The sequence below is a fragment of the Oncorhynchus masou genome, chromosome 13, assembly GCF_036934945.1.
Source record: "Oncorhynchus masou masou isolate Uvic2021 chromosome 13, UVic_Omas_1.1, whole genome shotgun sequence".
Classification (NCBI taxonomy): Eukaryota; Metazoa; Chordata; class Actinopteri; order Salmoniformes; family Salmonidae; genus Oncorhynchus; species Oncorhynchus masou.
The window spans coordinates 85,360,181-85,381,482 of NC_088224.1; the positions used below are offsets into that span (position 1 = coordinate 85,360,181).

At 44.7% G+C, this 21,302-nt stretch overlaps 1 protein-coding gene across 1 annotated transcript in view; it reads right to left on the reverse strand.

The window, feature by feature from the left end:
* The window catches only part of LOC135553166 (tumor necrosis factor receptor superfamily member 19L-like), a 29,469-nt gene continuing 8,167 nt past the window's right edge, over positions 1 to 21,302 (reverse strand). Inside the window, exons 4-8 of the mRNA XM_064985329.1 lie at positions 16,924 to 17,004; positions 16,409 to 16,487; positions 7,659 to 8,036; positions 3,768 to 3,927; positions 1 to 2,963 (exon numbers count right to left, since the gene is read on the reverse strand). Of these exons, the coding sequence (XP_064841401.1) occupies positions 2,952 to 2,963; positions 3,768 to 3,927; positions 7,659 to 8,036; positions 16,409 to 16,487; positions 16,924 to 17,004 (710 nt within the window). The 3' untranslated portion in view covers positions 1 to 2,951. The remainder of the gene's footprint in view (positions 2,964 to 3,767; positions 3,928 to 7,658; positions 8,037 to 16,408; positions 16,488 to 16,923; positions 17,005 to 21,302) is intronic.

Below are 21,302 nucleotides of genomic sequence, written 5' to 3' on the forward strand. Positions count from 1 at the left end.
TCAAAATAAACCGCTCATTTATTTCAAGAGTAGAAATATCATAGAGAAAAATGCAATATAATAAATACAAATCTACAATGTAGAGAAGATGAGTTGTTTTCCTTTCCTTTCTTCAACACTTCAGTTTATAACATGTTATAATAAAATCAGATAAAAACATGGAAATGTTCAAACAATAAAAATTATCAAATCCAGACAATGGTTCTAAACGGCAAAAACAGCAACATACAGAATATAAAAAATAGTTCAACTAGATCCTGATCATCATCCACCCTTTATCAAATGTAAACTGCAAAACCCAAACTGTTTCCACAGTGAAGCAGCCACTACTCGGAAATCTATTCAAATAACAAACAAAAAACTGAAGTAAAAACACTTGAAATGCAGCTGAGGGAATGACATTGAGATGGTCAAAGTCTAAATATTCCTATGATAATGTAGTTCTCTTTAGGAGGACTGAGAATACAGTTTTTACTCAGATTACCCAGAGATGATAGTGATAGTGTCTGTCTGCATGCTCTCCTTGGGGGAGTAAGACTGTGTGTGTGTGTGTGTGTGTGTGTGTGTGTGTGTGTGTGTGTGTGTGTGTGTGTGTGTGTGTGTGTGTGTGTGTGTGTGTGTGTGTGTGTGTGTGTGTGTGTGTGTGTAGCAATACGTAATAACAGTTGCCTGAAAACGGAATGAATAATGCATCTGTAGTGCTTTATCTGTGGGGGCAAAAGAGACTAGTTGATTATCCTAATACCGTTAGTCTATGTTTGTTGAAAGGCAATTGTCACAAGGCAGGAAGTGAGGTCATGGTTTGAGCTAAGTGCCACATGGAGTAGGATGCCACTGATCAATGGTCAGTGTAGCTGGGAGGGTCAACTGATCCTAGATCTGTGACAAGCCAGGAGCGAGGAAGTCACAGGACAAAGCACATCTCCCCCAAAATGCCTGGGACATACTTAAGTGTGTCAAAAGAAGCACCGCAAACTACTGGCAAACCCACACCCTGACTAACGCTGTCCCTGTCTGACGCTGTCCCTGACTGTCCTGTCCCTGACTGTCACTGTCCCTGACTGTCCTGTCCCTGACTGACCCTGTCCCTGACTGACGCTGTCCCTGACTCTGCCCTGTCCCTGACTGTCCTGTCCCTGACTCTGCCCTGTCCCTGTCTGACGCTGTCCCTGACTCTGCCCTGTCCCTAACTCTGCCCTGTCCCTGCCCTGTCCCTGACTGACGCTGTCCCTGACTGACGCTGTCCCTGTTCCTGACCCTGTCCCTGACCCTGTCCCTGACCCTGTCCCTGACTGACTCTGTCCTGTCCCTGACTGTCCAGTTCCTGACCCTGTCCTGTCCCTGACTGACGCTGTCCCTGACTGACGCTGTCCCTGACTGTGTCCCTGATTGATGCTGTACCTGACTCTGTCCTGTCCCTGACTCTGTCCTATCCCTGACTCTGTCCTGTCCCTGACTCTGTTCCTGACCCTGACTGACGCAGTCCCTGACTGACGCAGTCCCTGACTCTGTCCTGTTCCTGTCCCTGACTCTGTCCTGTTCCTGTCCCCGACTCTGTCCGGTCCCTGACCCTATCCCTGTCCCCGACTCTGTCCTGACCCTGTCCTGTTCCTGACCCTGTCCTGACCTTGTCCCTGACCCTGTCCTGACCCTGTCCTGACCTTGTCCCTGTCCTGACCTTGTCCCTGACCCTGTCCTGACCTTGTCCCTGACCCTGTCCTGACCTTGTCCCTGACTCTGTCCTGACCTTGTCCCTGACTCTGTCCTGACCTTGTCCCTGACTCTGTCCTGACCTTGTCCCTGACTCTGTCCTGACCTTGTCCCTGACTCTGTCCTGACCTTGTCCCTGACTCTGTCCTGACCTTGTCCCTGACTCTGTCCTGACCTTGTCCCTGACTCTGTCCTGTCCCTGACCCTATCCCTGTCCCGACTCTGTCCTGTTCCTCACCCTGTCCTGACCTTGTCCCTGACTCTCTGCCTGACCTCCTCCCTGACTCGCTCCCTGACCCTCTCCCTGACCCTCTCCCTGACTCTCTTCCTGTCCCTCTCCCTCTCCCTGACTCGCTCCCTGACCCTCTCCCTGACTCTCTTCCTGTCCCTCTCCCTCTCCCTGACTCTCGCCCTGACCCTCTCCCTGACTCTCTCCCTGACTCTCTCCCTGACCCTCTCCCTGACTCTCTCCCTGCCCGTCTGCCCGACTCTCTGCCTGACCTCCTCCCTGTCCCTCTCCCTGACTCTCTCCCTGTCGCTGTCCGACCCTTCTCTTGTCAAATCTAAGAGTTTCAATATTCACAGCCCTATGTACATATATGCAGTCATTTACACCGCTGTTACCACCAGTTCAACTTTAATCAGAAACTAAATGAAGTTAAATGCCATCTATAAGAGCTAAAGAGTACAACATGTAGTTCATGCTGTTTGTATATTATTATGTCTCTCTGTCAATGTTGGAGACTACATTCAACATTATCAAGAAGGCCTAAAACTTACGCTAATCAGCGTTTCAAATATAACAAGTCAAAACAGCTGTGTTAGAAAAATGATTAAAAGTTCTCTACACTACAAATTGGAGTCGTTTCCTATAATAATACTTGTTATTTTTTTTGTGTGTGTGTGTGTGTGTAGGTATGTGTGTGTGTGTGTGTGTAGGTGTGTGTGTGTGTGTATTGCACAGTGTCGAGTGCAGACTGCGTTGACCACACGGTTGGGTTAATTCATAGTTTGTTCCTCCTCTCTTCTCCCTGCCTCTAAAGACAATATAAATAGATACAACTTGTTTGTGTTATAAATACAAGGGTTTCCCTTTCTCTGGCACCCAGGCTAACTTCCCAACAAGCACCCAGGCTAACTTCCCAAATCCCAACTTCTCTGGTCGCCATTTTGGAATCCCATCAAATCCATCGATCAGCGAGGTAGAGTTATTTTTACCCAGCATTCCTCTCTGCGAATGTTTAGCTGTTAACCTGTAAGAGAGAGAGCAAGTGGAAAGAGAGAGAGAGAGAGACGGAAAGAGAGAGAGACAGAGAGAGAGACAGAGGAGAGAGACAGAGAGAGAGTGAGAGAGACAGAGATAGAGACAGAGAGAGACAGAGAGAGAGACAGATAGGAGAGAGAGAGAGAGAGAGAGAGAGAGAGAGAGCGAGAGAGACAGAGACAGAGAGAGACAGAGAGAGAGACAGATAGGAGAGAGACAGAAAGAGACAGAGACAGATAGGAGAGAGAGAGAGAGAGAGAGCGAGAGGGAGAGATTATTAGAATGGTTGATCGTTGACTCACAGGATGTTGCTTCATGGGAATGTGACTTCCAGGCAGGACTTGAGAGGTGGTGTGTGTGTGTGTTCCCAATGTCACCACCAGGGGTCAGTAGCTTCCTCACTAACTGTCAGGGATGGGATGCCAACTGGCAATTTGATGCAAAAATACAATATAATTCATTCACTCGTCAGCACTGACAAACCGTAAGTGTGTCGTGATTGTGTGTGTCACGTTTAAACGTGCTGAGCTAGACATGTGTGTTTTTGTCACTGATGACTAACTAGGGAGTGTGTGTGTGTTGTTGAGGGAGTCCTTCCCAGCACCACAATGACAGGCAATGTGTTACTATTCCATAATTCAGCAGTCACTAGAAGAATATGATCTCCTCTGTGTGCTGCCAGGGTCTCCTGAGAGAACTCAAGAAGCAGATTGTTGTGTGGACTGGAAAGAGGAAGAGAGGAGGTGAAAATAAAACGAGAGGGAGTATCAGCAAGACAGGAAGTAACCATCACCTCCTGTGTACCCCTGGCAGCTGGTGAGGATGATAACGAGGATGACTTGTTCGCCCCCAGCAGAGATGAATCCTCCACTGAGTCTGAGTCACTCGACTCTGGGCAGAACGTCATCTCCACGGAACCAGGCCTCTGCTCCTGAATCTGAGCCACCTGAAACCTGTCAATCAAACGGAAGATTGGTGCATGGATATATACGGTGCATGGATATATACGGTGCATGGATATATACGGTGCATGGATATATACGGTGCATGGATATACACGGTGCATGGATATATACGGTGCATGGATATACACGGTGCATGGATATACACGGTGCATGGATATATACGGTGCATGGATATATACGGTGCATGGATATATACGGTATATGGATATACACGGTGCATGGATATACACGGTGCATGGATATATACGGTGCATGGATATATACGGTGCATGGATATATACGGTGCATGGATATATACGGTGCATGGATATATACGGTGCATGGATATATACGGTGCATGGATATATACTGGTACCGGTGCATGGATATACGGTGCATGGATATACACTGCATGGATATACACGGTGTATGGATATATACGGTGTATGGATATACACGGTGCATGGATATACACGGTGCATGGATATACACGGTGCATGGATATACACGGTGCATGGATATATACGGTGCATGGATATATACGGTGCATGGATATATACGGTGCATGGATATATACGGTGCATGGATATATACGGTGCATGGATATATACGGTGCATGGATATATACGGTGCATGGATATATACGGTGCATGGATATATACGGTGCATGGATATATACGGTGCATGGATATATACGGTGCATGGATATACACGGTGCATGGATATGCCTACGTACAGTTGAAGTTGGAAGTTTACATTCACTTAGGTTGGAGTCATTAAAACTCCATTTTCAACCGCTCCACAAATTTCTTGTTAACAAACTATAGTTTTGGGAAGTCGGTTAGGACATCTACTTTGTGTATGACACAAGTCATTTTTCCAACAAATGTTTACAGACAGATTATTTCACTGTATCACAATTCCAGTGGGTCAGAAGTTTACATACACTAAGTTGACTGTGCCTTGAATTAAACAGCTTGGAAAATTACAGAAAATTATGTCATGGCTTTCGAAGTTTCTGATAGGCTAATTGACATCATTTGAGTCAATTGGAGGTGTACCTGTGGATGTATTTCAAGGCCTACCTTCAAACTCAGTGCCTCAGAGCCTCTTTGCTTGACATCATGGGAAAATCAAAAGAACTCAGCCAAGACCTCAGAAAAAAAATTATAGACCTCCACAAGTCTGGTTCATCCCTGGGAGCATTTTCCAAACGCCTGAAGGTACCACGTTCATCTCTACAAACAATAGTACGTAAGTATAAACACCATGGGACCACGCCACCATCATACCACTCTGGAAGGAGACGCGTTCTGTCTCCTAGAGATGAACGTACTTTCGTTTGAAAAGTGCAAATCAATCCCAGAACAACAGCAAAGGACCTTGTGAAGATGCTGGAGGAAACAGGTACAAAAGTATCTACAGTGGGGCAAAAAAGTATTTAGTCAGCCACCAATTGTGCAAGTTTTCCCACTTAAAAAGGTGAGAGAGGCCTGTAATTTACATCATAGGTACACTTCAACTATGACAGAGAAAATGAGAAAAAAAAAATCAGAAAATCACATTGTTGGATTTTTAATGAATTTATTTGCAAATTATGGGGGAAAATAAGTATTTGGTCAATAACAAAAGTTTATCTCAATACTTTATTATATACCCTTTGTTGGCAATGACAGAGGTCAAACATTTTCTGTAAGTCTTCACAAGGTTCACACACACTGTTGCTGGCAGATCTCCTCTAGAGCAGTGATGTTTTGTGGCTGTTGCTGGGCAACATGGACTTTCAACTCCCTCCAAAGATTTTATATGGGGTTCTTCAATGCCCTTGCTGATGGATGGAGGTTTTCACTCAAAATCTCACAATACATGGCCCCATTCATTCTTTCCTTTACACGGATCAGTCGTCCTGGTCCCTTTGCAGAAAAACAGCCCCAAAGCAGGGGGACACGTCTGGCACTGCAGGATTTGAGTTCCTGGCGGCGTAGTGTGTTACTGAAGGTAGGCTTTGTTACTTTGGTCCCAGCTCGCTGCAGGTCATTCACTAGATCCCCCCACGTGTGGTTCTGGGATTTTTGCTCACCAGATCGAGGGAGATTATCAGTGGTCTTGTATGTCTTCCATTTCCTAATAATTGCTCCCACAGTTGATTTCTTCAAACCAAGCTGCTTACCTATTGCAGATTCAGTCTTCCCAGCCTGGTGCAGGTCTACAATTTTGTTTCTGGTGTCCTTTGACAGCTCTTTGGTCTTGGCCATAGTGGAGTTTGGAGTGTGACTGTTTGAGGTTGTGGACAGGTGTCTTTTATACTGATAACAAGTTCAAATAGGTGCCATTAATACAGGTAACGAGTGGAGGACAGAGGAGCCTCTTAAAGAAGAAGTTACAGGTCTGTGAGAGCCAGAAATCTTGCTTGTTTGTAGGTGACCAAATACTTATTTTCCACCATAATTTGAAAATAAATTCATTAAAAATCCTACAATGTGATTTTCTGGATTTTTTTTCTTCTCATTTTGTCTGTCAGAGTTGAAGTGTATCTATGATGAAAATTACAGGCCTCTCTCATCTTTTTAAGTGGGAGAACTTGCACAATTGGTGGCTGACTAAATACTTTTTTGCCCCACTGTATATCCACAGTAAAACGGGTCCTATATCGACATAACCTGAAAGGCCGCTCAGCAAGGAAGAAGCCACTGCTCCAAATCCGCCATAAATAAGCCAGACTTCGGTTTTCAACTGCACATGGGGACAAAGATCGTGCTTTTTAGAGAAATGCCCTCTGGTCTGATGAAACAAAAATAGAACTGTTTGGCCATAATGACCATCGTTATATTTGGAAGAAAAAGGGGGAGGCTTGCAAGCCCGAAGAACACCGGGAAGGACGGGGGTGGCAGCATCATGTTGTGCGGCTGCTTTGCTGCAGGAGAGACTGGTGCACTTCACAAAATAGATGGCATCATGAGAGGAAAATTATGTGAATATATTGAAGCAACATCTCGAGACATCAGTCAGGAAGTTAAAGCTTGGTCGCATATGGTTCTTCCAAATGGACAATGACCCCAAGCATACTTCCAAAGTTATGGCAAAATGGCTTAAGGACAACAAAGTCAAGGCATTGGTGTGGCCATCACACAGCCCTGACCTCAATCCTATAGAAACTGTGTGGGCAGAACTGAAAAAGCGTTTGCGAGCAAGGAGGCCTACAAACCTGACTCAGTTACACCAGCTCTGTCAGGAGGAATGGGCCAAAATTCACCCGACTTATTGTGGGAAGCTTGTGGAAGGCTACCCAAAACATTTGACCCAACAATTTAAAGGCAATGCTACCAAACATCTAATTGAGTGTATGTAAACTTCTGACCCACTGGGAATAAGATGAAATAAATAAAAGCTGAAATATATAATTCTCTCTACTATTATTCTGACATTTCACATTCTTTAAATAAAGTGGTGATCTTAACTGACCTGAGACAGGGAATATTTACTAGGATTAAATGTCAGGAATTGTGAAAAACTGGGTTTAAATGTATTTGGCTAAGGTGTATGCAAACTTCCGACTTCAACTGTATGTACACAATGCTCACACTTAGCAACAGTATATATATGTGTGTGTGTGTGTGTGTGTGTGTGTGTGTGTGTGTGTGTGTGTGTGTGTGTGTGTGTGTGTGTGTGTGTGTGTGTGTGTGTGTGTGTGTGTGTGTGTGTGTGTGTGTGTGTGTGTGTGTGTGTGTTTCCATCCTCACCTCCCAACAGACCGGGTCACCTCCCCAGGAATCCTCCACTTCCCTTCAGGGTGTAACCCTGAACCAGCCCTGGGCGTCTGGGAGATCTTAGTGGTGGAGTGGTGTGTGTCCACAGGGGGCAGGAGAGGAGTCTTCTGGAGGCCCAGAGGGGGTAACAGGAGAGACTGAGGGGGTATGAGGGGGGTCAGGAGGAACTTTGGGGGTTTGAGGGGGGCGAGGAGGATGGGGGGCCATTTCTTCTGGGCACAGCGGGAGCAGCAGTAGCCGTGTCGGGGGCCAGACAGGCCAGACAGACCAGAGATGGTATGGAGGTGAGACTGGTGAGGACATAGTCTGGGTAAGGAGAGGAAATGAGTCAACGGAGACAGCACCGGGAACCTGGAGTTGGCGGGGAGAGAGAGAGAGAGAACATGTATGAGCAGGTATGCAGGCACACACACACACACACACACACACACAAAAGCAGGTATGCACAGACGGGGAAATGACCATAGTGCTTCACACATGCAAAACACACACGTTTACATGGTTTTGGCGTGTGTGTAAGTGTAATAGGGTAGGGACAGACAGCAATACCCCACATCTGGTTTCTGTCCAACTACATCGCCCTCTTCAGAAACCAACCCCACTAGCCGAATGAAACCCTTGGCCTACTGAACCCCCTGGTCTACTCAATCCCCTGGTCTACTCAATCCCCTGGCCTACTCAATCCCCTGGCCTACTCAATCCCCTGGCCTACTCAATCCCCTGGTCTACTCAATCCCCAGGTCTACTCAATCCCCTGGCCTACTCAATCCCCTGGCCTACTCAATCCCCTGGCCTACTCAATCCCCTGGCCTACTCAATCCCCTGGCCTACTCAATCCCCTGGCCTACTCAATCCCCTGGTCTACTCAATCTCCTGGCCTACTGAAGCCCATGGTCTACTCAATCCCCTGGTCTACTGAAGCCCCTGGTCTACTCAATCCCCTGGCCAACTCAATCCCCTGGCCTACTCAATCCCCTGGCCTACTGAAGCCCATGGTCTACTCAATCCCCTGGTCTACTGAAGCCCCTGGTCCGCTCAATCCCCTGGTCTACTCAATCCCCTGGTCTACTCAATCCCCTGGTCTACTCAATCCCCTGGCCTACTGAAACCCTTGGTCTACTGAATCCCCTGGTCGACTGAATCCCCTGGTCTACTGAATCCCCTGGTCTACTGAATCCTCTGGTCTACTGAAGCCCCAAGCCTACCAGTGAAACGCCTGGCAAGGGGCAGAGCCTCCCTTTATTAAAATGCACAGTGTTCAAGCGGCTCTGCCATCCCAGCATTTATGAAACCACTCAATGCAGAGCTGCCTATTGTTCCATTGTGTGGGAGGGTCCTGTGATACTTCTCTGACCCCAACGACCCCCACTAACCTCTAGTTACCCCTGGACCACAGAAAAGGTATGTGTGTTTGTGTGCGTGTGTACATAATGCTTGTGTGTGTGAGCATGTAGAGCGTTCCAGAACGCAAGCTGACAGGCAATGTCACAAACTCACAGGGGAGAACAGCAGAATATTTCAGAACATCTGAAGGGCTTTTCCATTAAGCTGCCCATTATATCCTTCTGCTGTTATCTGTGTTCTATACCCTATCCAAAAACCTGTGTTCTATACCCTGTGTTCTATACCCTGTCTTGTAACATGTGTTCTATACCCTGTCCTGTAACCTGTTCTCTATACCCTATCCAAAAACCTGTGTTCTATACCCTGTGTTCTATACCCTGTCCTGTAACCTGTGTTCTATACCCTGTCTTGTAACATGTGTTCTATACCCTGTCCTGTAACCTGTTCTCTATATCCTATCTAATAACCTGTGTTCTATACCTTGTGTTCTATACCCTGTCCTGTAACCTGTGTTCTATACCCTGTCCTGTAACCTGTTCTCTATACCCTATCCAATAACCTGTGTTCTATACCCTGTCCTGTAACCTGTGTTCTATACCCTGTCCTGTAACCTGTGTTCTATACCCTGTCCAATAACCTGTGTTCTATACCTTGTGTTCTATACCCTGTCCTGTAACCTGTGTTCTATACCCTATCCAATAACCTGTGTTCTATACCCTGTGTTCTATACCCTGTCCTGTAACCTGTGTTCTATACCCTATCCAATAACCTGTGTTCTATACCCTGTGTTCTATACCCTGTCCTGTAACCTGTGTTCTATACGCTATCCAATAACCTGTGTTCTATACCTTGTGTTCTATACCCTGTCCTGTAACATGTGTTCTATACCCTGTCCTGTAACATGTGTTCTATACCCTGTCCTGTAACCTGTGTTCTATACCCTGTCCTGTAACCTGTGTTCTATACCCTGTCCTGTAACCTGTGTTCTATACCCTATCCAATAACCTGTGTTCTATACCCTGTGTTCTATACCCTGTCCTGTAACCTGTGTTCTATACCCTATCCAATAACCTGTGTTCTATACCCTGTGTTCTATACCCTGTCCTGTAACCTGTGTTCTGTACGCTATCCAATAACCTGCGTTCTATACCTTGTGTTCTATACCCTGTCCTGTAACCTGTGTTCTATACCCTGTCCTGTAACCTGTGTTCTATACCCTATCCAATAACCTGTGTTCTATACCTTGTGTTCTATACCCTGTCCTGTAACATGTGTTCTATACCCTGTCCTGTAACCTGTGTTCTATACCCTGTCCTGTAACCTGTGTTCTATACCCTGTCCTGTAACCTGTGTTCTATACCCTGTCTTGTAACCTGTGTTCTCTACCCTGTCTTGTAACCTGTGTTCTCTACCCTGTCTTGTAACCTGTGTTCTATACCCTGTCTTGTAACCTGTGTTCTATACCCTGTCCTGTAACCTGTGTTCTATACCCTATCCAATAACCTGTGTTCTATACCTTGTGTTCTATACCCTGTCCTGTAACCTGTGTTCTATACCCTGTCCTGTAACCTGTGTTCTATACCCTGTCCTGTAACCTGTGTTCTATACCCTGTCCTGTAACCTGTGTTCTATACCCTGTCCTGTAACCTGTGTTCTATACCCTGTGTTCTATACCCTATCCTGTAACCTGTGTTCTATACCCTGTCCTGTAACCTGTGTTCTATACCCTGTCCTGTAACCTGTGTTCTATACCCTGTGTTCTATACCCTGTCCTGTAACCTGTGTTCTATACCCTGTGTTCTATACCCTGTCCTGTAACCTGTGTTCTATACCCTGTCCTGTAACCTGTGTTCTATACCCTGTCCTGTAACCTGTGTTCTATACCCTGTCCTGTAACCTATGTTCTATACCCTGTCCTGTAACCTGTGTTCTATACCCTGTCTTGTAACCTGTGTTCTATACCCTGTGTTATATACCCTGTCCTGTAACCTGTTCTCTATACCCTGTCCTGTAACCTGTTCTCTATACCCTGTCCTGTAACCTGTGTTCTATACCCTGTCCTGTAACCTGTGTTCTATACCCTGTCCTGTAACCTGTGTTCTTTACCATGTCCTGTAAGCTGTGTTCTATACCCTGTGTTCTTTACCCTGTCCTGTAACCTGTGTTCTATACCCTGTCTTGAAACCTGTGTTCTATACCCTGTGTTCTCTACCCTGTCCTGTAACCTGTGTTCTATACCCTGTCCTGTAACCTGTATGCTATACCCTGTCCTGTAACCTGTGTTCTATACCCTGTCCTGTAACCTGTGTTCTATACCCTGTCCTGTAACCTGTGTTCTATACCCTGTCCTGTAACCTGTGTTCTTTACCATGTCCTGTAAGCTGTGTTCTATACCCTGTGTTCTTTACCCTGTCCTGTAACCTGTGTTCTATACCCTGTCTTGAAACCTGTGTTCTATACCCTGTGTTCTCTACCCTGTCCTGTAACCTGTGTTCTATACCCTGTCCTGTAACCTGTATGCTATACCCTGTCCTGTAACCTGTGTTCTATACCCTGTCCTGTAACCTGTGTTCTATACCCTGTCCTGTAACCTGTGTTCTATACCCTGTGTTTTATACCCTGTCCTGTAACCTGTGGCTTACACCTTGTCCTGTAACCTGTGTTCTATACCCTGTCCTGTAACCTGTGTTCTATACCCTGTCCTGTAACCTGTGTTCTATACCCTGTGTTTTATACCCTGTCCTGTAACCTGTGGCTTACACCTTGTCCTGTAACCTGTGGCTTACACCTTGTCCTGTAACCTGTGTTTTACAGCACAGGGTATAGAGAACCCGTCGGTCAGTCAGTGTGTGTGAAGACACAGGAGTTCAAGGCCGACCGCGCTGCTGTAGGCATTGTTAGCAGAAAACTGTGTGGTCAGTCTTCGTGTAAATAAAAACATGTTTTGATGACAATCATTCCACGGAGGACCGAGTGTCTTCACTCCTCCCTTGCACTTGATTGATGAACTAAGGTCACTGATTAGAAAGGCTCTTTCCACAACTGGTTGTCTAGGTCTTAATTGAAAGTAAAAAACTAAAACCAGCAGATACTAGGCCCTCCATGGAAGGAGTTTGACAGCCCTGATTAATTGTAGCTTGCAGTACCCCGGTCGGCCTTTAACTGGAGTTACTCAATGAGACGTGGCAGCACTGACAGCCTGCAACATCACTTCCTGTTGTAGCTCAAACCGTCATGTCTTCATGAGACACCATCGTAACTGACTTCATTTAGCTTAGATGTGCTATTGAGTCTTCACATAGGAATAAGGTCTCATAGGGAGGGTATATTACTGGAAACTTTCTAAGTTTACCAGTAAGCTACCAGAATGCTTGTATCTTTCAATATTTTTTTTGTCATTTATCACAAAACATCTAGTGGCCCTTCAGATGATCTCAGGTGTCTAATTATCTCTGGCCCACTGTGAGGCCTCACCACATGTCAAATATGAAATAATTAAGCAAGATGATTTTAAAATAAAAAAATAAAATGACAAAGCTGTAAATCATTATACTAAATATAAACTGTCAACTTCGTGAATACCACTGGTGTTTCAATATGAGGGTTTCAGCGTGAAATATCCTTTATATATTTTCTACAAACTAAGGAAAATAGACGTATTTTACAATGTCAAAATATATTTGTTCTGGAGAGGAGAAGTGGGTGATATGATGGAGAGGAAAGGAAAAGAGAAGAGAAGTGGGTGATATGATGGAGAGGAAAGGAAAAGAGAGGAGAAGTGGGTGATATGATGGAGAAGAAAGGAAATAAGAGGAGAAGTGGGTGATATGATGGAGAGGAAAGGAAAAGAGAGGAGAAGTGGGTGATATGATGGAGAGGAAAGGAAAAGAGAGGAGAAGTGGGTGATATGATGGAGAGGAAAGGAAAAGAGAGGAGAAGTGGGTGATATGATGGAGAGGAAAGGAAAAGAGAGGAGAAGTGGGTGATATGATGGAGAGGAAAGGAAAAGAGAGGAGAAGTGGGTGATATGATGGAGAGGAAAGGAAAAGAGAGGAGAAGTGGGTGATATGATGGAGAGGAAAGGAAAGAGAGGAGAAGTGGGTGATATGATGGAGAGGAAAGGAAAAGAGAGGAGAAGTGGGTGATATGATGGAGAGGAAAGGAAAAGAGAGGAGAAGTGGGTGATATGATGGAGAGGAAAGGAAAAGAGAGGAGAAGTGGGTGATATGATGGAGAGGAAAGGAAAAGAGAGGAGAAGTGGGTGATATGATGGAGAAGAAAGGAAAAGAGAGGAGAAGTGGGTGATATGATGGAGAGGAAAGGAAAAGAGAGGAGGAGTGGGTGATATGATGGAGAAGAAAGGAAAAGAGAGGAGGAGTGGGTGATATGATGGAGAGGAAAGGAAAAGAGAGGAGAAGTGGGTGATATGATGGAGAGGAAAGGAAAAGAGAGGAGAAGTGGGTGATATGATGGAGAGGAAAGGAAAAGAGAGGAGAAGTGGGTGATATGATGGAGAAGAAAGGAAAAGAGAGGAGGAGTGGGTGATATGATGGAGAGGAAAGGAAAAGAGAGGAGAAGTGGGTGATATGATGGAGAAGAAAGGAAAAGAGAGGAGAAGTGGGTGATATGATGGAGAAGAAAGGAAAAGAGAGGAGGAGTGGGTGATATGATGGAGAAGAAAGGAAAAGAGAGGAGAAGTAGATGATAGGAGAGAGAGGAAAGGAAAAGAGAGGAGAAGTGGGTAATATGATGGAGAGGAAAGGAAAAGAGAGGAGAAGTGGGTGATATGATGGAGAGGAAAGGAAAAGAGAGGAGAAGTGGGTGATATGATGGAGAGGAAAGGAAAAGAGAGGAGGAGTGGGTGATATGATGGAGAAGAAAGGAAAAGAGAGGAGAAGTAGATGATAGGAGAGAGGAAAGGAAAGAGAGGAGAAGTGGGTAATATGATGGAGAGGAAAGGAAAAGAGAGGAGAAGTGGGTGATATGATGGAGAGGAAAGGAAAAGAGAGGAGAAGTGGGTGATATGATGGAGAAGAAAGGAAAAGAGAGGAGAAGTGGGTGATATGATGGAGAAGAAAGGAAAAGAGAGGAGGAGTGGGTGATATGATGGAGAGGAAAGGAAAAGAGAGGAGAAGTGGGTGATATGATGGAGAGGAAAGGAAAAGAGAGGAGAAGTGGGTGATATGATGGAGAAGAAAGGAAAAGAGAGGAGAAGTGGGTGATATGATGGAGAAGAAAGGAAAAGAGAGGAGAAGTGGGTGATATGATGGAGAGGAAAGGAAAAGAGAGGAGAAGTGGGTGATATGATGGAGAGGAAAGGAAAAGAGAGGAGAAGTAGATGATAGGAAAGGAGAGGAGAAGTAGATGATAGGAGAGATAGGAAAGGAGAGGATACGTGGATGATAGGAGAGATAGGAAAGGAGAGGAGAAGTAGATGATAGGAAAGGAGAGGAGAAGTAGATGATAGGAGAGATGGGAAAGGAGAGGATACGTGGATGATAGGAGAGATAGGAAAGGAGAGGAGAAGTAGATGATAGGAGAGATAGGAAAGGAGAGGATACGTGGATGATAGGAAAGGAGAGGAGAAGTAGATGATAGGAGAGATAGGAAAGGAGAGGATACATGAGAGATAGGATAGGAAAGGAGAGGATACGTGGATGATAGGAGAGATAGGAAAGGAGAGGATACATGGATGATAGGAGCGATAGGAAAGGAGAGGATACATGGATGATAGGAGAGATAGGAAAGGAGAGGATACGTGGATGATAGGAGAGATAGGAAAGGAGAGGAGAAGTAGATGATAGGAGAGATAGGAAAGGAGAGGATACGTGGATGGAAATGTGCTGGTGTCAAGCTGGTGGCAATTGAGGTAATTGATTTTCTTGATTAGGCTATTTTCTCATGAACCATTATAGTCTATTTTACTAGAAAGTCATGGATAATATGGAAACAGATATTATACATGAAAACCATATATTATATACATTTAGTTGTGTTAGAGCCTGAATAAAGATGTTTTGTCACTGGCTTACTCACAATACCCACAATGTTAAAGTGGCCTTGTGTGTTTTTTTAATGTGTATGTTGCATGAACTCATCCTGTGTGCAACAATAATGTTTAACATGATTTTTGAATGACGACCTCATTTACAATTATATGTAATGTCCCTCGGTCGAGCCGTGAATTTCAAACACAGATTCAACCACAAAGACCAATTCCTGGCAAGGAAGGGCACCTATTGGTAGATGGGGAAAAATAAAATAAAAAATACATTGAATATCCCTTTGAGCACCGTTAAGTTATTAATTACACTTTGGATGGTGTATCAATACACCCAGTCGCTACAAAGATACAGGTGTCCTTCCTAACTCAGTTGCCGGAGAGGAAAGAAACCACTCAGGGATTTCATGAGGCCAATGGTGACTTTAAAACTGTTGCAAAGTTTAATGGCTGTGATGGGAGAAAACTGAGGATGGATCAACAACATTGTAGTTACTACACAATAGTAACCTAAATGACAGAGTGAGAAGAAGGAAGCCTGTACATAAAAAATTCAAAAACATGCATCCTGTTTGCAACAAGGCACTAAAGTAATACTGCAAATGTGCTATGTTTGGGGCAAATCCAATACAACACATTACTGAGTACCACTCCATATTTTCAAACATAGTGGTGACTGCATCGTGCTGTGGGTATGCTTGTAATTGTTAAGAACTGGCAAGTTTTTCAGGATAAAAAAGAAAGGAAAGGAGCTAAGCACAGGCAGAATCCTAAAGGAAAACTTGGTTCACTCTGCTTTCCAACAGACAATGGGTGATTAATTTCCCTTTCAGCTGGACAATAACCTAAAAAGTGAGGCCAAATCTCCACTGGAGTTGCTTACCAAGAAGACCGTGAATGTTCCGGAGTGGCCGAGTTACAGTTTGTCTTAAATATGCTTGATAATCTATGGCAACACTTGACATATTTAGAAAATAAAAATTGCCTAATGTTGCACAAACAAGGCATGGAAATGTCTTAGAGACTCCAGAAATACTCACAGTTGTATTTAATGCCAAAGGTGCTTCTACAAAGTATTGACTCAGGGGTGTGAATACTTATGTCAATGAGATAAGTCTGTATTTAATTTTCAATAAATTTGCAAAAAAAAATCTAAAAACATATTTTCACTTAGTCATTGTGTGTAGATGGGTGAGCAATAAATACATGTCATCCATTTTGAATTCAGGCTGTAACACAACAAAACGTAGAATAAGTCAAGGGGTGTGAATACTTTGTGAAGGCTCTGAGCACAGGCATTGCTCTCACCCAGTAGGACTAAGCAGAACACTGTTTAAGGTAGGTATGTCTATGCAGTTATTATATATAGGGTTCTCACTTGATTGAGGAGGCTTTGCTGATGGCCAACTGTTTACTCTCGTACTCCAGTAGCAGCTCCTCCAGGGCAGCAGCATTCTCTACAACACATACAGCACTTCAGCAAATATTGCCTATAATTACTACATACATAACTGTAGGACACACACACACACACACACCCCCACACACAGAGAGAGAGAGAGATTCTTTAGGGAAGATATTATTGACAGTGGATGAAATCAGATCAGTTGTGATGACCGCGCTCAAACTCAATTGGCTATTATCTCGTATTGATGAAGTTAGTGGTTTCAAAACCCACAAACCTATTAGCAGAGACGTCTCTCTGTGTTTGCAGATCTGAACAGACTAGGCAATGTGCCTAAACCTGGCCTTGTCATGGGCATAGGAGAGCCCACACCTATCATTTTCACTTTCAGATCACCAACACAGAAGGGGTAAAGGCTAGGGGTTGCTTTTACGCTCAGGCCTATGACATCATCAGAAACAGTGACGTCATCATAAAGGGACTGGTACCTTTCTTCTCTGTGATGAGGCGCACTAGAACACTGATGGTGTCTTCATTAGGATCGTCTACGATGTAGGGACAAGCGTTACCTACAGAGAGAGAGGGAGAGGCGCAGAGGGAGAGGGAGCGAGAGAGAGAGGGGGGGGGCGCAGAAGGAGTGGGAGCAAGAGAGAGAGAAAGAAAGAGAGACGGAGGGAGAGAAATATTCAACATTACTACCCAGAGAAAAAGACAGGCCATTTTTAAGTAACCGCCCGGAGAACCAGACAGGGAACTGGGATTAAGTTTATAAATAAGAAACATTCCACAGGGATTTGAACCAGAATTACTTTTCAACTCATTAAAGAGGAGGCAAAGGAAATCATGAAGACGGTCTTTGTCTATTTGAATAGGTGTGATGTATGTGTTTGAGTGACACTTCAGTGTGATGTATGTGAAAAAAACTGTAGGGCTGTTGCACACCAACAGAGATGAGTAAACTTGCTAAATCTCCCGTTCTGTTCGGGAGTTCTGAAATTCTCTCTAATTTAACTTCCATTTCAGGGCTAAATTGGCATGGGAAACATATGTTAATATTGCCAAAGCAATAAACAAAAGTGAAATAAACAATAAAAAATAACAGTAAACATTACACTTACAGAAGTTCCAAAAGAATAAAGACATTTCAAATGTCATATTATGTATTTTTACAGTGTTGTAACGATGTGCAAATAGTTAAAGAACAAAAGGGAAAATTAATAAACATAATTATGGGTTGTACCTACAACAGTGTTTGTTCTTCACTGGTTGCCCTTTTCTTGTGGCAACATGTCACAAATATTGCTGCTATGACATCACACTGTGGTATTTCACCCAGTAGATATGGGAGTTTATCAAAATTGGGTTTGTTTTCAAATTCTTTGTGGATCTGTGTAATCTGAGGGAAATATGTGTCTCTAATATGGTCATACATTGGGCAGGAGGTTAGGAAGTGCAGCTCAGTTTCCACCTCATTTTGTGGGCAGTGAGCACATAGCCTGTCTTCTCTCGAGAGCCATGTCTGCCTACGGCGGCCTTTCTCAATAGCAAGGTGATGCTCACTGAGCTTCCTTCGGTTTGGGTCAGTCACGGTACTCTGTGTACTCTCTGTTTAGGGCCAAATAGCATTCTAGTTTTGCACTGTTTTTTCTTAATTCTTTCCAATGTGTCAAGTAATAATCTTTTTGTTTTCTCATGATTTAATTGGGTTTAGTTGTGTTGCTGTCCTGGGGCTCTGTGGGGTGTGTTTGTGTTTGTGAACAGAGCCCCAGGACCAGCTTGCTAAGAGGACTCTTCTCCAGGTTCATCTCTCTGTTATGGAAGGTTTCAGAATCACTTCCTTTTAGGTGGTTGTAGAATTTAACGTCTCTTTTCTGGATTTTGATCATTAGCAGGTATCGACCTAATTCTACTCTGCATGCATTATTTGGTGTTTTGCGTTGTACACAGACAATATTTTTGCATAATCCTGCATGCAGAGTTCCAATTTGGTGTTTGTCCCAATTTGTGAATTCGCTCTCTCTCGCTCTCTCTCTCTCACACACACTCTTTCTGATCTCTCTCTCTCTCTCTCTCTCTCTCTCTCTCTCTCTCTCTCTCTCTCTCTCTCTCTCTCTCTCTCTCACACACTCTTTCTGATCTCTCTCGCTATCTCTCTCACTCTCTCACACACTCTTTCTGATCTCTCGCTATCTGTCTCTCTCTCTCTGTCTCTCTCTCACACATACTCTTTCTGATCTCTCTCGCTATCTGTCTCTCACACACACTCTTTCTGATCTCTCTCGCTATCTGTCTCGCTCTGTATTCAGCCTCTTTGATAAAGGTATGTATGTATGAGAGCAACCAACAGAGAATAGATGTCTCTGTAGCAACCGGCACCAACCCATAGCACCAGAGGTGATCAGATGGGGGCACTAGAATAGCTCACTCGGCTACACGCTCCATTCAACACTCGGTGTTTGCTAGAGTGTGTGTGTTGGTCTCCATGGACAACAATATCTCAGCAGCAGCAGCCTGAGTTGACCTATCTCTGTGTGTTTCCACAGCCAGCTAATGCTAGCAGATATGTATCACAGCCAGCTAATGCTAGCAGATATGTATCACAGCCAGCTAATGCTAGCAGATACGTATTCTGTAGAGCTTGTACAACCCCATGTTCTCAAATGACTGTTCCCCTTGAGTGGAGTTTAAAAGAGAACTGACGTAGGAAAAGGTGTCTCTCTCACACACACACACACGAATGAGTAAAGTGCTGGTGTAAGGGATTTCTCTTCAGCCCACTCAGGACTAGCCCACTGTCAGACAGCACTGTTATGTAAGCATATATACAGAGAGAGAGAGAGTTGGGGGGAGAGAGAGAGTATGGGAGAGAGAGAGAGTAGGGGAGAGAGAGCGAGAGAGAGAGAGTAGGGGAGAGAGAGCGAGAGAGAGAGTAGGGGAGAGAGAGTAGGAGAGAGAGAGAGAGAGAGAGGAGAGAGAGAGAGAGTAGGGGAGAGAGAGAGAGAGAGAGAGAGTAGGGGAGAGAGAGAGAGTAGGGGAGAGAGAGCGAGAGAGAGAGAGTAGGGGAGAGAGAGAGAGTAGGGGAGAGAGAGCGAGAGAGAGAGAGTAGGGGAGAGAGAGAGTAGTAGGGAGAGAGTAGGGAGAGAGAGAGTAGTAGGGGGAGAGAGAGAGTATGGGAGAGAGAGAGTAGGGGAGAGAGAGCGAGAGAGAGAGAGAGAGAGAGCGAGAGAGAGAGTAGGGGAGAGAGAGAGAGTAGGAGAGAGAGAGAGAGCGAGAGGAGAGAGAGAAGGGGAGAGAGAGAGAGAGAGAGAGATGGATGAACAGGAGGGATGTTAATTAGATGAGTTCTAACCTCTGCTGCCTCATTCCCTATATCACCCAGTATTGCTCTTCGTTCTCCATTCTTCATCTTTCATAGTTCCTTTTCTCTTTCACTATTACCCATCACTTGACACCATCCTCCTCTCTTTACCCCCCCCCATCTCACTCTCTCTCTTTCTGTATGTCTCTGCACCAATGCAGCAGCTTCCCTCAATGCTGCACGCAACAGTAAACCCTAAAGACCTGAGAACTGGAACACATCCAAGCACACAGCAACACACTGACACAGAGGGATGGAGCAGGGAGGGGAGAGAGGAGAGATATGATGGAGAGGAAAGGAGAAGTGGAGGATAGGAGGGGGAGGAAAGGAGAAGTGGAGGATAGAAGAGATAGGAAAGGGGAGGAGAAGTGGAGGATAGGAGAGATAGGAAAGGGGAGGAGAAGTGGAGGATAGGAGAGATAGGAAAGGAGAGGAGAAGTGGAGGATAGGAGAGATAGGAAAGGGGAGGAGAAGTGGAGGATAGGAGAGATAGGAAAGGGGAGGAGAAGTGGAGGATAGGAGAGATAGGAAAGGAGAGGAGAAGTGGATGATAGGAGGGGGAGGAAAGGAGAGGAGAAGTGGATGGTAGGAGGGAGAGGAAAGGGGAAGAGAAGTAGATGATAGGAGGGGGAGGAAAGGAGAAGTAGATGATAGGAGAGATAGGAAAGGGGAAGAGAAGTAGATGATAGGAGAGATAGGAAAGGAAAGGAGAAGTAGATGATAGGAAAGATAGGAAAGGGGAAGAGAAGTAGATGATAGGAGAGATAGGAAAGGGGAGGAGAAGTAGATGTTAGGAGAGAGAGGAAAGGAAAAGAGAGGAGAAGTAGATGATAGGAGAGAGAGGAAAGGAAAAGAGAAGTAGATGATAGGAAAGATAGGAAAGGAGAGGAGAAGTGGATGATAGGAGGGGGAGGAAAGGAGAGGAGAAGTGGATGGTAGGAGGGAGAGGAAAGGGGAAGAGAAGTAGATGATAGGAGGGGGAGGAAAGGAGAAGTAGATGATAGGAGAGATAGGAAAGGGGAAGAGAAGTAGATGATAGGAGAGATAGGAAAGGAAAGGAGAAGTAGATGATAGGAAAGATAGGAAAGGGGAAGAGAAGTAGATGATAGGAGAGATAGGAAAGGAAAGGAGAAGTAGATGATAGGAAAGATAGGAAAGGAAAGGAGAAGTGGATGATAGGAGGGGGAGGAAAGGAGAAGTAGATGATAGGAGAGATAGGAAAGGAAAGGAGAAGTAGATGATAGGAGAGAGAGGAAAGGAAAGGAGAAGTAGATGATAGGAGAGATAGGAAAGGAAAGGAGAAGTAGATGATAGGAGAGATAGGAAAGGGGAAGAGAAGTAGATGATAGGAGAGATAGGAAAGGAAAGGAGAAGTAGATGATAGGAGAGATAGGAAAGGAAAGGAGAAGTAGATGATAGGAAAGGAGAGGAAAAGTGGATGATAGAAGAGATGGGAAATGAGAGAATAAATGATTGAATAATTGATCTGGGAAAGGAGAGATAGATTGA